This window comes from Mustelus asterias, chromosome 24, assembly GCF_964213995.1.
Source record: "Mustelus asterias chromosome 24, sMusAst1.hap1.1, whole genome shotgun sequence".
Classification (NCBI taxonomy): Eukaryota; Metazoa; Chordata; class Chondrichthyes; order Carcharhiniformes; family Triakidae; genus Mustelus; species Mustelus asterias.
In genome coordinates, this window is record NC_135824.1 from 422,753 (window position 1) to 436,654 (window position 13,902).

At 44.6% G+C, this 13,902-nt stretch overlaps 1 protein-coding gene across 1 annotated transcript in view; it reads right to left on the reverse strand.

Annotated features, from left to right (window-relative positions):
- The window catches only part of ap3s2 (adaptor related protein complex 3 subunit sigma 2), a 94,246-nt gene that overhangs the window by 2,786 nt on the left and 77,558 nt on the right, over window positions 1–13,902 (reverse strand). Inside the window, exon 5 of the mRNA XM_078241146.1 lies at window positions 3,610–3,717. Coding sequence (XP_078097272.1) covers window positions 3,610–3,717 — 108 coding nt within the window. The remainder of the gene's footprint in view (window positions 1–3,609; window positions 3,718–13,902) is intronic.

Below are 13,902 nucleotides of genomic sequence, written 5' to 3' on the forward strand. Positions count from 1 at the left end.
TTGGAATGCGAGTCTTTACAGGTAACCAAGTCTTAAAGGTACAGACAATGTGAGTGGAGAGAGGGTTAAGCACAGGTTAAAGAGGTGTGTATTGTCTCCAGCCAGGACAGTTAGTGAGATTTTGCAAGCCTAGGCAAGTCGTGGGGGTTACAGATAGTGTGACATGAACCCAAGATCCCGGTTGAGGCCGTCCTCATGTGTGCGGAACTTGGCTATCAGTCTCTGCTCAGCGACTCTGCGCTGTCGTGTGTCGTGAAGGCCGCCTTGAAGAACGCTTATCCGAAGATCAGAGGCCGAATGCCTGTGACCGCTCAAGTGTTCCCCAACAGGAAGAGAACACTATTGCCTGGTGATTGTCGAGCAGTGTTTAGTCATCCGTTGTCGTAGCGTCTGCATGGTCTCCCCAATGTACCATGCCTCGGGACATCCTTTCCTGCAGCGTACCAGGTAGACAACGCTGGCTGAGTTGCAAGTGTAAGTACCGTGTACCTGGTGGATGGTGTTCTCACGTGAGATGATGGCATCCGTGTCGATGATCCGGCACGTCTTGCAGGGGTTGCTGTGGCAGGGTTGTGTGGTGTCATGGTCACTGTTCTCCTGAAGGCTGGGTAGTTTGCTGCGGACAATGGTCTGTTTGAGGTTGTGCGGTTGTTTGAAGGCAAGACGTGGGGGTGTGGGGATGGCCTTGGCGAGATGTTCGTCTTCATCAATGACATGTTGAAGGCTCCGGAGAAGATGTCATAGCTTCTCCACTCTGGGGAAGTAATGGACGACGAAGGGTACTCTGTCCGCTGTGTCCCGTGTTTGTCTTCTGAGGAGGTCGGTGCGGTTTTCCGCTGTGGTGCATCGGAACTGTTGATCGATGAGTTGAGCGCCATATCCTGTTCTTATGAGGGCATCCTTCAGCGTCTGGAGGTGTCTGTTGCGATCCTCCTCATCCGAGCAGATCCTGTGTATTGGGAGGACTTGTCCCTGTAAAGACTCGCATTCCAACCATTATTTTGTAAATGGAGTTTGTGTCTTTATATGCCCTGTTTGTGAACAGAACTCCCACTCACCTGACGAAGGAGCAGCGCTCCGAAAGCTAGTGGCTTTTGCTACCAAATAAACCTGTTGGACTTTAATCTGGTGTTGTGAGACTTTTTACTGTGTTTACCCCAGTCCAACGTCGGCATCTCCACATCACAACCTCCCCTGTAGCCAGTGAGGATACAAAGATTTCTCTCAAGGCCCCAGCAATTTCCTCCCTTGCCTCTCTCAGTATTCTGGGCCATATCCCATCAGGCCCTGGGGACTTGTCTACCTAATGCTTCTCAAGAACCCCAATACCTCCTCCTTTTTGATCTCAACATGACTCAAACTATCTACACATCCTTTCCCAGACTCATCATCCACCAAGTCCTTCTCTTTGGTGAATACTGACGCAAAGTACTCATTTAATACCTCGCCCATTTCCTCTGGCTCCACGCATAGATTCCCTCCCTATGTCCTTGAGTGGGCCAACTCTCTTGCTCTTTATGTATGTATATGATTCATGATGTATATGATTTATGTATGTATGTATGATTCATATTGTATCACCTGATGGCACAACAACAGAAAATGATATTGCATCACCAGGCTGACTATTTGATATATCAGATGATAAACAAAGTTTTCAGTGGATTTAACCGACACAATGCAGCACCATTTCGGATCCAGCTCCTCAAATTGGACCCCATGCTCCTAATGCAACTTTCTTTATTTCATTCAATACATTGTCAGCTTCCCAGCTGTTTCTCTACGTATTGGAAAGGACACGGTGCTGTGGTTGGAACTCACATCCAGGCTAATAACTAACCCAACAACAAAATGGACATGAAACCGGGTTTATGACCACAATCTGAATGAGATTAGATTACTCCCTTATAATCACATAAAGGGTACTTTTGTGAGGTCTGAGGGCTGGTTTTATTCGGTTCTGTTCCGGGATTTATTTTAGGGACAGACTGTCCTTGACTCTTCATACATTTGAGCTGGCATGAAAATTGCCCGTCAGCATTCGAGGCTTCTCTAACTGCTGATTCTGCTACCTACTAAACCAATTAATCTAAACTATCAAAGCAGTTTATGATCCAAATTATAAAATTCATGGTTATGACTTTAATTATATAATATTACAAACAGGTGAAACAGTCCATGTCAATACAGGTCACGAACCAATTCTAACACTCGACAAAAATAAATTATGGACTGATGTCTCTCACTGATGCCCTAAACTACAAAACAGAATTGGATGCAGAGTGTTGAGTGTGTTAACCTTTAGTGTAGTGGAGTCAAAAGGTTTTACTGGTGAAGCCACACCCAGAGTACAGGTACAGTGTCTTAAATCCATTTGGCCAAAATCCAGACATTCTTAGAATGTGCCATGCATCAATTTTGGTTGAATAATTTTTTTTAAAAATTTAACCAGATATCTCAGTTGGGCGCAGCATTGGGCATGAGGTAGAGCTGGACTAGTTTCACGCTTCACTACTTTTGCAACAGTCTATTTCCCCATTCCAAGTGACTCTTGACTCCATCCAACCCAACTTGGCCCAAACCACCCAACCTGAAATCTGGCAAGATCCAAATTCCTACACAGCCTCAACCCTGTGATTTCTGGTTTGAGACACTGTGCCTGTACTGTGGACAGTTTTAATCTCTGTACCGTGGACAGTTTTAATCTCTGTACCTAACACTTGGCTTAGAGATTCACCAGACCAATTCCTGAGTTGAGGGAATTGTTTTATGAGGAGAAATTGAGTAGACTAGTCCAATGTTCCCTCAAGTTTAGAAAAATGAGAGGTGATTCTCAATGAAACATAAAAGTTTTAAGAGCTTAACAGAATAGGGAAAATGTTTCCTCAGGAATCTAGAACACAGAGACACAGACTCAGAATTAGTGATTGACCACTTAATAAGAAGAGGGAAAATTTCTTCATTGAGACGATTGTGAATCTGTGGAATTCTCTAACCCAGAGTTGTGGATGTTCAGTCATTAAGTATATTAAAGTCAGAGACTATAGAATGAGAATTAAGGGATGTGAGATGTGGGAAGGCAGAGTTGAGGTAGATCAGCCATATTGAACAGTGGAGAAGGTTCAAAGGGCCAACTCCTGCATCTATTATTCTGCTGGAGTATCTGGGGCTAGTGTTGAGCAGGTAAATATTTACAAAGAAGTAGCTTCTTAGAGAGAAAAGATTAACTGTGAGAGAGAAGCACGTTGAGGCAAAAGCTGGGAAAGAAACAAGACTTACAATCTGCTTCAAGAAAACAAGCGGAATCAGAGGGATCCTCAAGGCAGACAGATTGCAACATAAAACACTTGAGGAGGAAGTCAGCAACAGAGGCTGCACCTATTCTGGGATGTGGTGTGGTGAAAGGGAGGGGCCATGTAGGTACCCCACGTGGCTACGTAAGGCTCAAAACTGTAAGTTACACAGGACTAAACCATCTGGTCCATTCATTGAGCAATCTGCTGCAAGCGGCAACAATAGGAGGCAAACAGGGGTTCTATTAGATGGCCAGGAAATGAAATTCCACAGAAACAAAAGCTTTCTTTTAGATGCATGCTTAGTATTTCTTACCTCAGACTTTTCCAGTTTAGTCTGTGCCTCAACCTGTGATACAATCTCAGTCATGTTAGTCTCCAGCACCATTCCTCCCATCACCACCTCCTGCAGAATGCAGTGAACCTGTACAAACAAGAGCGACACACTGTAATCTCAGACAGGCTGTAATCTCAGACAGGCCACAGCCAGCTGTTTGAGCAATATAAACAGATTCTAACCATTTAAAAAACAATTTAACACTTGATGGCCAGTTTCATAAAATACTTTTAGATTCAAACTGCTGCATTTTTATAAAAGAAGCGATGTCACTGTCTTCTGCCCCAAATATCCATTCCTCAGGTTTCCGTGCACACCAAGCAGCAGGTGTGGCTCAGTTTCACTCTCTCCTCACCTCAACCTCACATTGCAATGGGATCAATCTGATCCATTTGAAATTGGAAGTGTGCAATTTCTGGGTCGACATAGAACAGCTGATCTGCCATCACAACATGGAGGGAGACAAAGGAAAGACTATTCAAACCTTCCCAATACAAGTGTCTGTAACTGATCATCACTCCCAGAAAGTTCTAAATATCTCTAAGATATCAGTATCAAATGACATAAGAATATGAGTTACCTGGACACCTTATTCCAGGAGGCAGTCACACAGCTTAGGTTAACGTTCAGGTTGGTCAGTGGTCAGAGACAGGGAGATTCAACTGAGAGTCAGACAGGTCTGGGGAACCAGCAAGGAGTGACAGAGGAGCCTCAATCCTGACTTTGACTAACAGGTACAAGGTACTGACTATCTGTGTGGATGAGAACAAGGGTTGCGGGATGGAGAGGCAAACAGGCCATAACACCATGGTGAAGGAATGTGGTGGTGACAGACTACCATATAATCAGGCATTGTTCTCCACAGCCACAATCCCAGGAGTTCTGAAAGTTTATTGAATGACTGGTGCCAGGATTCAAGACATCTCTCCAAAGCTGGATATGAACTTGGAGTTGGAGGAGTGGATCCAGTTATTGTGGTCCATGTAGGAGCCAAGGACATAGGTAGAACTAAGAATGATGTTCTGCTGAATAGAATTCGAAGCATTAGGGTCCAAATCCAGAATGCAAAGCTTCAAAAGGTTTTATTGTCTGGATTGTTACCTGGGTCATGCACCAACTGGCATGGGTCAAGTAGATGAGATAATTCAACAGGTTGGTCAAAAGAGTGGTGTGGGAAGAGGAGGATTTGATTCATGGCCACTGGAACCAGCAGTGGAGAAAGAGGAAACTGTTCCATTCAGGTGGGCTTCATTTAAACTGGGCTGAGCTTAGTATCCGGGCAAATCCTACAATTAGAGCTGTGGATAGGGCTTTAACTAAAAAGCTAGGTGAGGAGTCAGGCAAAGAGAGATTTGGAAAAGTTAAATAAAAAAGTTCACAACAGAGTGGCAAAGGAAAGGGCAAGAGTTTAATGAGAATAGCGCAACAGTAAATAGGGTTCATGAATAGAATAGTAAAAAAAATCATTTAAAGGCTCTTCAGCTAAATGCACAAACCATTTGCAGTAAGACAGATTCACTAGTAGCACAAACTGAAATAAGAGTTTCAATCGAATCACCTTTTCAGAGACATGGTTATATGGTCAATGCCAGGAAATAATCCAGGGTATATAATATTTCACAAAGAAAGACAGGATAGAAAAACGAAGTGTGGCCCAAATAGCAAAGGATGACACAAGGACAGTAGTGAGAAAGAATCTTCATTCAGAAAACCAAGAAGTTGGATCAGAATGGGGGTGAGATTAGAAATAACAAGAATCAGTAAATGTTGCCCGGAGTTTAAAGCTCTTTAACAGTAGTTACACCATTGGACAGAGCATTAAGCAAGAAATAATTGGAGCTCGAATAAAGGCAATGAAATTATCAAATAAGATTTCATATGGACAGAACATAAAGAGTTATTAAGGGTGGTCTAAAAGGTGAGTTTGTAGAATTCTTTTGTGGTAGTTTCCTGGAACCATACATTGTGGAACCAACTCGCAATAACAATATTTTTAATCTAGTATCATATATTGAGGCAGACCGAATTAATTTCATTGTAAAAAATCCTCTGTGGAAAAAGTGATCCTAATAATTTGAATTCCATATTAAGTTTGAGAGTGATAAACTCCAGTCATAGAACCATAGACAAGTTACAGCACAGTGAGAGGCCACGGTGTCTGCACCTATCAAAACAGGAGAAAAAAGAAACTAGCCGTCCATTTCAATCCCAGTCTCCAGCGCACCATCCATAGCCCTGCAGGTCCCGGCTCCTCAGATTCAGATCCAGGTCCTTTTCAATGAGTTGTGTGTTCCAGCCTCACCCACCAGCGCAGGCAGTGAATTCCAGACACCCCCCCCCCACCCTCTGGGTGAAAAAGATATTCCTCAATTCCCCTCTAATCTTTCTACCAATCCCCTTCAATCTCTGCCCCTAGTAACTGACCCCTCAGCTAAGAGAAAACAAGTCTTTCCCGACTATCCTGTACAGCCCCCTCATCATTTTGTACCAATTAGGTCACCCATTAGCCTCCTGTGTCCTAAGGAAACAACCCGAACCTCTCCAATCTCTCCTCATAGCTGCAATTCTCCAGCCCTGGTAACATTCCTGTAAATCTCTACACTCTCTCCAGAGCAATCATGTCCTTCCTGTAACGTGGTGACTAGAACTGTGCACAAAACTCCAGCTGTGGCCCAGGCAGCGTTTTATACAGTTCCAGCTTCACATCCCTGCTTCTGTATTCAATACCTTGCCCAATAAAGAAGACATTCCATACGCTTAACCACCTAATCCAGCTCCAGAAGCCTGTGGTCGTACACTCCAAAGTCTCTCACTTCCTCAGCCTCTCTCATTCCCTTGCTTTGTTTGTCCTCCCCAATGCGTTACCTCACACTTCTCTGGCTTGAATTGCATTTGAAACTCTTCTGTCCACTTAACAGATCATTGATATCATACTGGAATTGACAAGTGTCCTCTTCACTATCAACTACATAGCCAATTTCTGTCATCTGCAAATATCCCAATCAAACCTCCCACATTTAAATCCAAATCATTACAGCAATGGCTCCAACACTGAGCCCTGTGGAACGCCACGGGAGACCATTCTCCATTCGCAAAAACATCCATCGATCGTCACTCAATAGTTTTCTTCAACAAAGTCATAATATTCGGGCAGGAGAGGGTGAAGTGGTGAAGTTCATTGATTTGATTTGATTTATTATTGTCACATGTATTAACACAGTGAAAAGTATTGTTTCTTGCGCGCTGTACAAAGCATACCATTCATAGAGAAGGAAAGGTGAGAGTGCAGAGTGTAGTGTTACAGTCATAGCTAGAGTGTAGAGAAAGATCAACTTAATGCAAGGTTGGTCCATTCAAAAGTCTGACAGCAGCAGGGAAGAAGCTGTTCTTGAGTCGGTTGGTACGTGACCTCAGACTTTTGTATCTTTTTCCCGACAGAAGAAGGTGGAAGAGAGAATGTCCGGGGTGCGTGGGGTCCTTAATTATGCTAGCTGCTTTACCAAGGCAGCAGGAAGTGTAGACAGAGTCAATGGATGGGAGGTTGGTTTGCGTGACGGATTGGGCTACATTCACGACCTTCTGTAGTTTCTTGCGATCTTCGGCAGAGCAGGAGCCATACCAAGCTGTGATACAACCAGAAAGAATGCTTTCTATGGGACATCTGTAAAAGTTGGTGAGAGTCGTAGCTGACATGCCAAATTTTCTTAGCCTTCTGAGAAAGTAGAGGCGTGGTGGGCTTTCTTAACTATAGTATCGGCATGGGGGACCAGGATAGGTTGTTGGTGATCTGGACACCTAAAAACTTGAAGCTCTCAACCCTTTCTACTTCATCCCCATCGATGTAGACAAAGGCAGGTTCTCCTCTACGCTTCCTGAAGTCGATGACAATCTCCTTTGTTTTGTTGACATTGAGGGAGAGATTATTGTTGCCGCACCAGTTCACCAGATTCTCTATCTCATTCCTGTACTCTGTCTCGTCATTGTTTGAGATCCGACCCACTGCGGTGGTGTCGTCAGCAAACTTGAAAATCGAGTTGGAGGGGAATTTGGCCACACAGTCATAGGTGTATAAAGAGTATAGCAGGGGGCTGAGAACACAGCCTTGTGGAGCACCGGTGTTGAGGATGATCGTGGAGGAGGTGTTGTTGCCAATCCTTACTGATTGTGGTCTGTGACTTAGGAAGTTCAGGATCTAGTCGCAGAGGGAGGAGCCGAGGCCCAGGCCACAGAGTTTGGAGATGAGTTTCGTGGGAATAATGGTGTTGAAGGCTGAGCTGTAGTCAATAAATGGAAATCTGATATAGGTGTTTTTGTTATCTAAGTGTTCCAGGGTTGAGTGCAGGGCCAGGAAGATGGCGTCTGCTGTGGACCTGTTGCGATAGGCAAACTGTAGTGGATCCAGGTAGTCCGGGAGGCTGGAATTGATTCGTGCCATGACTAGCCTTTTGAAGCACTTCATAATGATGGATGTCAGAGCCACCAGACGATATCCATTAAGGCACGCTGCTTGGTTTTTCTTAGGTACTAGGATGATGATCATCTTCTTAGAGCATAGAACAGTACAGCACAGAACAGGCCCTTCGGCCCACGATGTTGTGCCGAGCTTTGTCTGAAACCCAGATCAAGCTATTTCCTCCCTATCATCCCGAAGTACTCCATGTGCCTATCCAATAGCTTCTTAAATGTTCCAAAAGTTTCTGACTCCGCTATCCCTGCAGGCAGTCCATTCCACACCCCAACCACTCTCTGCCACCATGAACCCTATAGTTATGCCCCCTAGTTACCGCTCCATTCACCCGAGGAAATAGTCTTTGAACGTTCACTCTATCTATCCGCCTCATCATCTTATAAACCTCTATCAAGTCTCCTCTCAACCTCCTCCGCTCCAAAGAGAAAAGCCCAAGTTCCCTCAACCTTTCCTCATAAGACCTACCCTCCAAACCAGACAGCATCCTGGTAAATCTCCTTTGCACTCTTTCCAGTTTCTCCGCATCCTTCTTATAGTGAGGTGACCAGAACTGCACACAATATTCCAAATGTGGTCTCACTAAGGTCCTGTACAGTTGCAGCATAACCCCACGGGTCTTAAACTCAAACCCCCTGTTAATGAACGCCAACACACTATAGGCCTTCTTCACGGCTCTATCCACTTGAGTGGCAACCTTCAGAGATCTATGGATATGAACCCCAAGATCTCTCTGTTCCTCCACATTGAACAGAGGGATCTGGGAATACAGGTACAGAGTTCCCTAAAAGTGACGTCACAGGTGGATAGGGTCGTAAAGAGTGCCTTTGGTACATTGGCCTTTATAAATCGGAGTATCGAGTATAAAAGTTGGAGTGTTATGGTAAGGTTATATAAGGCATTGGTGAGGCCGAATTTGGAGTATTGTGTACAGTTTTGGTCATCTAGTTACAGGAAGGATGTAAATAAGATTGAAAGAGTGCAGAGAAGGTTCACAAGGATGTTGCCGGGACTTGAGAAGCTGAGTTACAGAGAGAGATTGAATAGGTTGGGACTTTATTCCCTGGAGCGTAGAAGATTGAGGGGAGATTTGATAGAGGTGTATAAGATTTGATGGGTATAGATAGAGTGAATGCAAGCAGGCTTTTTCCGCTGAGGCTAGGGGAGAAAAAAACCAGAGGGCATGGGTTAAGGGTGAAAGGAGAAAAGTTTAAAGGGAATATTAGGGGGGGCTTCTTCACGCAGAGAGTGGTGGGAGTGTGGAATGAGATGCCGGATAAAGTGGTAAATGCGGGGTCATTTTTAACATTTAAGAAAAACTTGGACGGGTTCATGGATGAGAGGGGTGTGGAGGGATATGGTCCAAGTGCAGGTCAGTGGGACTAGGCATAAAATGGTTCGGCACAGACAAGAAGGGCCAAAAGGCCTGTTTCTGAGCTGTAATTTCCTATGGTCCTATTCCTCAGAACCCTACCTTTGACCCTGTAGTCCACATTTAAATTAGTCCTACCAAAATGAATCACCTCGCATTTGTCAGGGTTAAACTCCATTTACCATTTTTAAGCCCAGCTTTGCATCCTACCTATGTCTCTTTGCAGCCTACAACAGCCCTCCACCTCATCCACTACTCCACCAATCTTGGTGTCATCAGCAAATTTACTGATCCACCCTTCAGCCCCCTCCTCCAAGTCATTTATAAAAATTACAAATAGCAGAGGACCAAGCACTGATCCCTGTGGCACTCCGCTGGTAACCGGTTTCCAGTCCGAAAATTTTCCATTCACCACCACCCTCTGTCTTCTGTTAGATAGACCTTTGACCTTACCCCAGTCCAACGCCGGCATCTCCATATTCTGTTAGATAGCCAGTTACCTATCCAATAGGCCAACTTTCCCTCTATCCCACACATTCTTACTTTCTTCATATGCCGACCGTGGGGGACTTTATCAAACGCCTTACTAAAATCCATGTATATGACATCAACTGCACTACCTTCATCTACACACTTAGTTACCTCCTCAAAAAATTCTATCAAATTTGTGAGGCAAGACATGCCCTTCACAAATCCGTGCTGACTAACCCGGATTAAGCTGCATCTTTCTAAATGGTCGTAAATCCTTTCCCTAAGGACCTTTTCCATCAACTTACCGACCACCGAAGACTAACCGGCCTATAATTACCAGGGTCATTTCTATTCCCTTTCTTAAACAGAGGAACCACATTCGCCACTCTCCAGTCCTCTGGCACCACCCCCGTGGACAGTGAGGACGCAAAGATCAATGCCAAAGGCTCTGCAATCTCATCCCTTGCCTCCCAAAGAATCCTAGGATATATTTCATCAGGCCCAGGGGTCTTATCAACTTTCAGTTTATTCAAAATTGCTAGTACATCTTCCCTCCGAACATCTACTTCCTCCAGCCTTTCAGTCTGTGACACCATCTCTTCCTCAAAAACATGGCCCCTCTCCTTGGTGAACACCGAAGAAAAGTATTCATTCATCACCTCTCCTATCTCTTCTGACTCCATGCACAAATTCCCACTGCCCTCCTTGACCGCCCCCAGCCTCACCCTGGTCATTCTTTTATTCCTCACATAAGAGTAAAAAGCCTTGGGGTTTTCCTTGATCTGACCCGCCAAGGACTTCTCATGCCCCCTCCTAGCTCTCCTGAGCCCCTTTTTCAGCTCATTTCTTGCTAACTTGTAACCCTCCATCGAGCCAACTGAACCTTGTTTTCTCAACCTAACATACGCTTCCTTCTTCCTCTTGACAAGACATTCCACCTCTTTTGTGAACCATGGTTCCCTCACTCGGCCATTTCCTCTCTGCCTGGCAGGGACATACCTATCAAGGACACGCAGTATTTGTTCCTTGAAAAAGTTCCACTTATCATTAGTGCCTTTGCCTGACAATTTCTGTTCCCATCCTATGCTTCCTAATTCCCGCCTGATTGCATCATAATTACCTCTCCCCCAATTGTAAACCTTGCCCTGCCGTACGGCTCTCTTCCTCTCCATTGCAATAACAAAAGACACCGAATTGTGGTCACTATCTCCAAAGTGCTCTCCCACAACCAAATCCAACACTTGGCCCGGCTCATTTCCCATTACCAAATCCAATGTGGCCCCACCTCTTGACGGCTTATCCACATATTGTGTCAGGAACCCCTCCTGCACACACTGCACAAAAACTGCCCCATCCGAACTATTCTTGAAGTAGATAAATAGGGTTTGGGTAAATTGAAAAAGTAGACTAAAAATATGGTGATTCATAATGTTCAAAAAATATATATTTTAATTAAAACACAGCAAGATGATCCATTCATGTTTACTGGGGAGTTTAAGGTTAGTTTAGTTAAATGGAGGTTTCAATGTTGCAAAGACGATAATAAGACTGAGGATTGGGAGAGTTTTAGAAACCAGCAAAGTTGATAAAATGGGGAAAGATAGAATGAGAGTCAACAATCAGAAATATAAACCAGATTGTATGAGTTTTTACAAGTACATAAGATGGAAAAAAGTAGTTAAAGTAAATGTTGATGCCTCAAAAGCAGAGACGGGAGAAACTGTCATGGAATTGAGGAAATGCCAGAGACATTGAACAAATATTTTGTGTCTGTCTTCACAGTAGAACAGTAAGAAGTCTCACAACACCAGGTTAAAGTCCAACAGGTTTATTTGGCAGCACTAGCTTTCAGAGCCCCAAGCCCCTTCTTCAGGTGAGTGAGGACTCGTGTTCACAAACAGGGCATATAAAGACACAAACTCAATTTACAAGATAATGGTTGGAATGCAAGTCTTTACAGGTAATCAAGTCTTAAAGGTACAGACAATGTGGGTGGAGAGAGGGTTAAACACAGGTTAAAGAGATGTGTATTGTCTCCAGCCGGGACAGTTAGTGAGATTTTGCAAGCCCAGGCAAGTCGTGGGGGTTACAGATAGTGTGACATGAACCCAAGATCCCGGTTGAGGCCGTCCTCATGTGTGTGGAACTTGGCTATCAGTCTCTGCTGGAGACAATACACATCTCTTTAACCTGTGCTTAACCCCCTCTCCACTCACATTGTCTGTACGTTTAAGACTTGATTACCTGTAAAGACTCGCATTCCACCCATTATCTTGTAAATTGAGTTTGTGTCTTTATATGCCCTGTTTGTGAACACGAGTCCTCACTCACCTGAAGAAGGGGCTTGGGGCTCCGAAAGCTAGTGCTGCCAAATAAACTTGTTGGACTTTAACCTGGTGTTGTGAGACTTCTTACTGTGCCCACCCCAGTCCAACGCCGGCATCTCCACATCACAGTAGAACACATAAATAACATACCAGAAAGAGAGGGGAATGTAGAGGCTGACTGGGCTGAGGAACTTAAAGTGGTTACTATAAGCAGAGATGAAGTATTGGAGGACACTGAGGGATTAAAAGCTGAACAGTCCCCAGGATCTGAAGGCCCACATCTTTCAGATTGGGAGAGGGGAATGTGCAATGAGACTTGGGTGCCCTTGCACACCAGTTGCTGGAAGTAAGCATACAGGTGCAGCAGATGGTGAAGGCAGCAAATAATATGTTGGCTCTCATAGTGAGAAGATTTGAGTGCAGGAGCAGGGATGCCTTTCTGCAGTTATACAGGACCTTGGTGAGGCCATACCTGGAATATCGTGCTCAGTTTTGGTCTCCTTATCTGAGAAAGGATGTTTTTGCTACAGAGGGAGTGCAGCAAAGGTTTACCAGACTGATTCCTGGGCTGGCGGGACTGACACATGAAGAGAGACTGAGTCAGTCAGGGTGATATTCGCTGGAGTTTAGAAGAATGAGGGGGGATCTCATAGAAACCTATAAAGTTCTAACAGGACTTGACATGGTAGATGCAGGAAGGATGTTCCTGATGGTGAGGGAGTCCAGAAATAAGGGTCACAGTCTAAGGATACGGGATAAACCATTTAGGAATGAGATGAGGAGAATTTTCTTCACCCAGAGAGTGTTGAGTCTGTGGAATTTGCAATCACAGAAAGCAGTTGAGACCAAAACATTGTTTGTTTTCAAGGAGTTGGATTATAGATAGCCCAACAAGAGGCGAGGCCACATTGGATTTGGTACTGGGTAATGAACCAGGCCAGGTGTTAGATTTGGAGGTAGGTGAGCACTTTGGTGACAGTGACCACAATTCGATTACATTTACCTTAGCAATGGAAAAGGATAGGTATATACCAAAGGGCAAGAGTTATAGCTGGGGGAAAGGAAATTATGATGCGTTTAGGCGAGATTTAGGATGCCTAGGTTGGGGAAGGAAACTGCAGGGGATGGGCACAATTGTAATGTGGAACTTGTTCAAGGAACAGCTACTACGCGTCCTTGATAAATATGTACCTGTCAGGCAGGGAGGAAGCAGACGTGTGAGGGAACCGTGGTTTACTAAGGAGGTTGAATCTCTTATGAAGAGGAAGAAGGAGACTTATGTTAAGATGAGACGTGAAGGCTCAGTTAGGGCGCTTGAGAGTTACAAGTTAGCCAGGAAGGACCGAAAGAAAGAGTTAAGAAGAGCCAGGAGGGGACATGAGAAGTCTTTGGCAGGTAGGATCAAGGAAAACCCTAAAGCTTTCTATAGGTATGTCAGGAGTAAAAGAATGACTAGGGTAAGATTAGGGCCAGTCAAGGACAGTAGTGGGAAGTTGTGCGTGGAGTCTGAAGAGATAGGTGAGGCACTAAATGAATATTTTTCGTCAGTATTCACACAGGAGAGGGACAGTGTTGTCGAGGGGAGTACTGAGATGCAGGCTGTTGGGCTGGATGGGATTGAGGTTCATAAGGAGGAG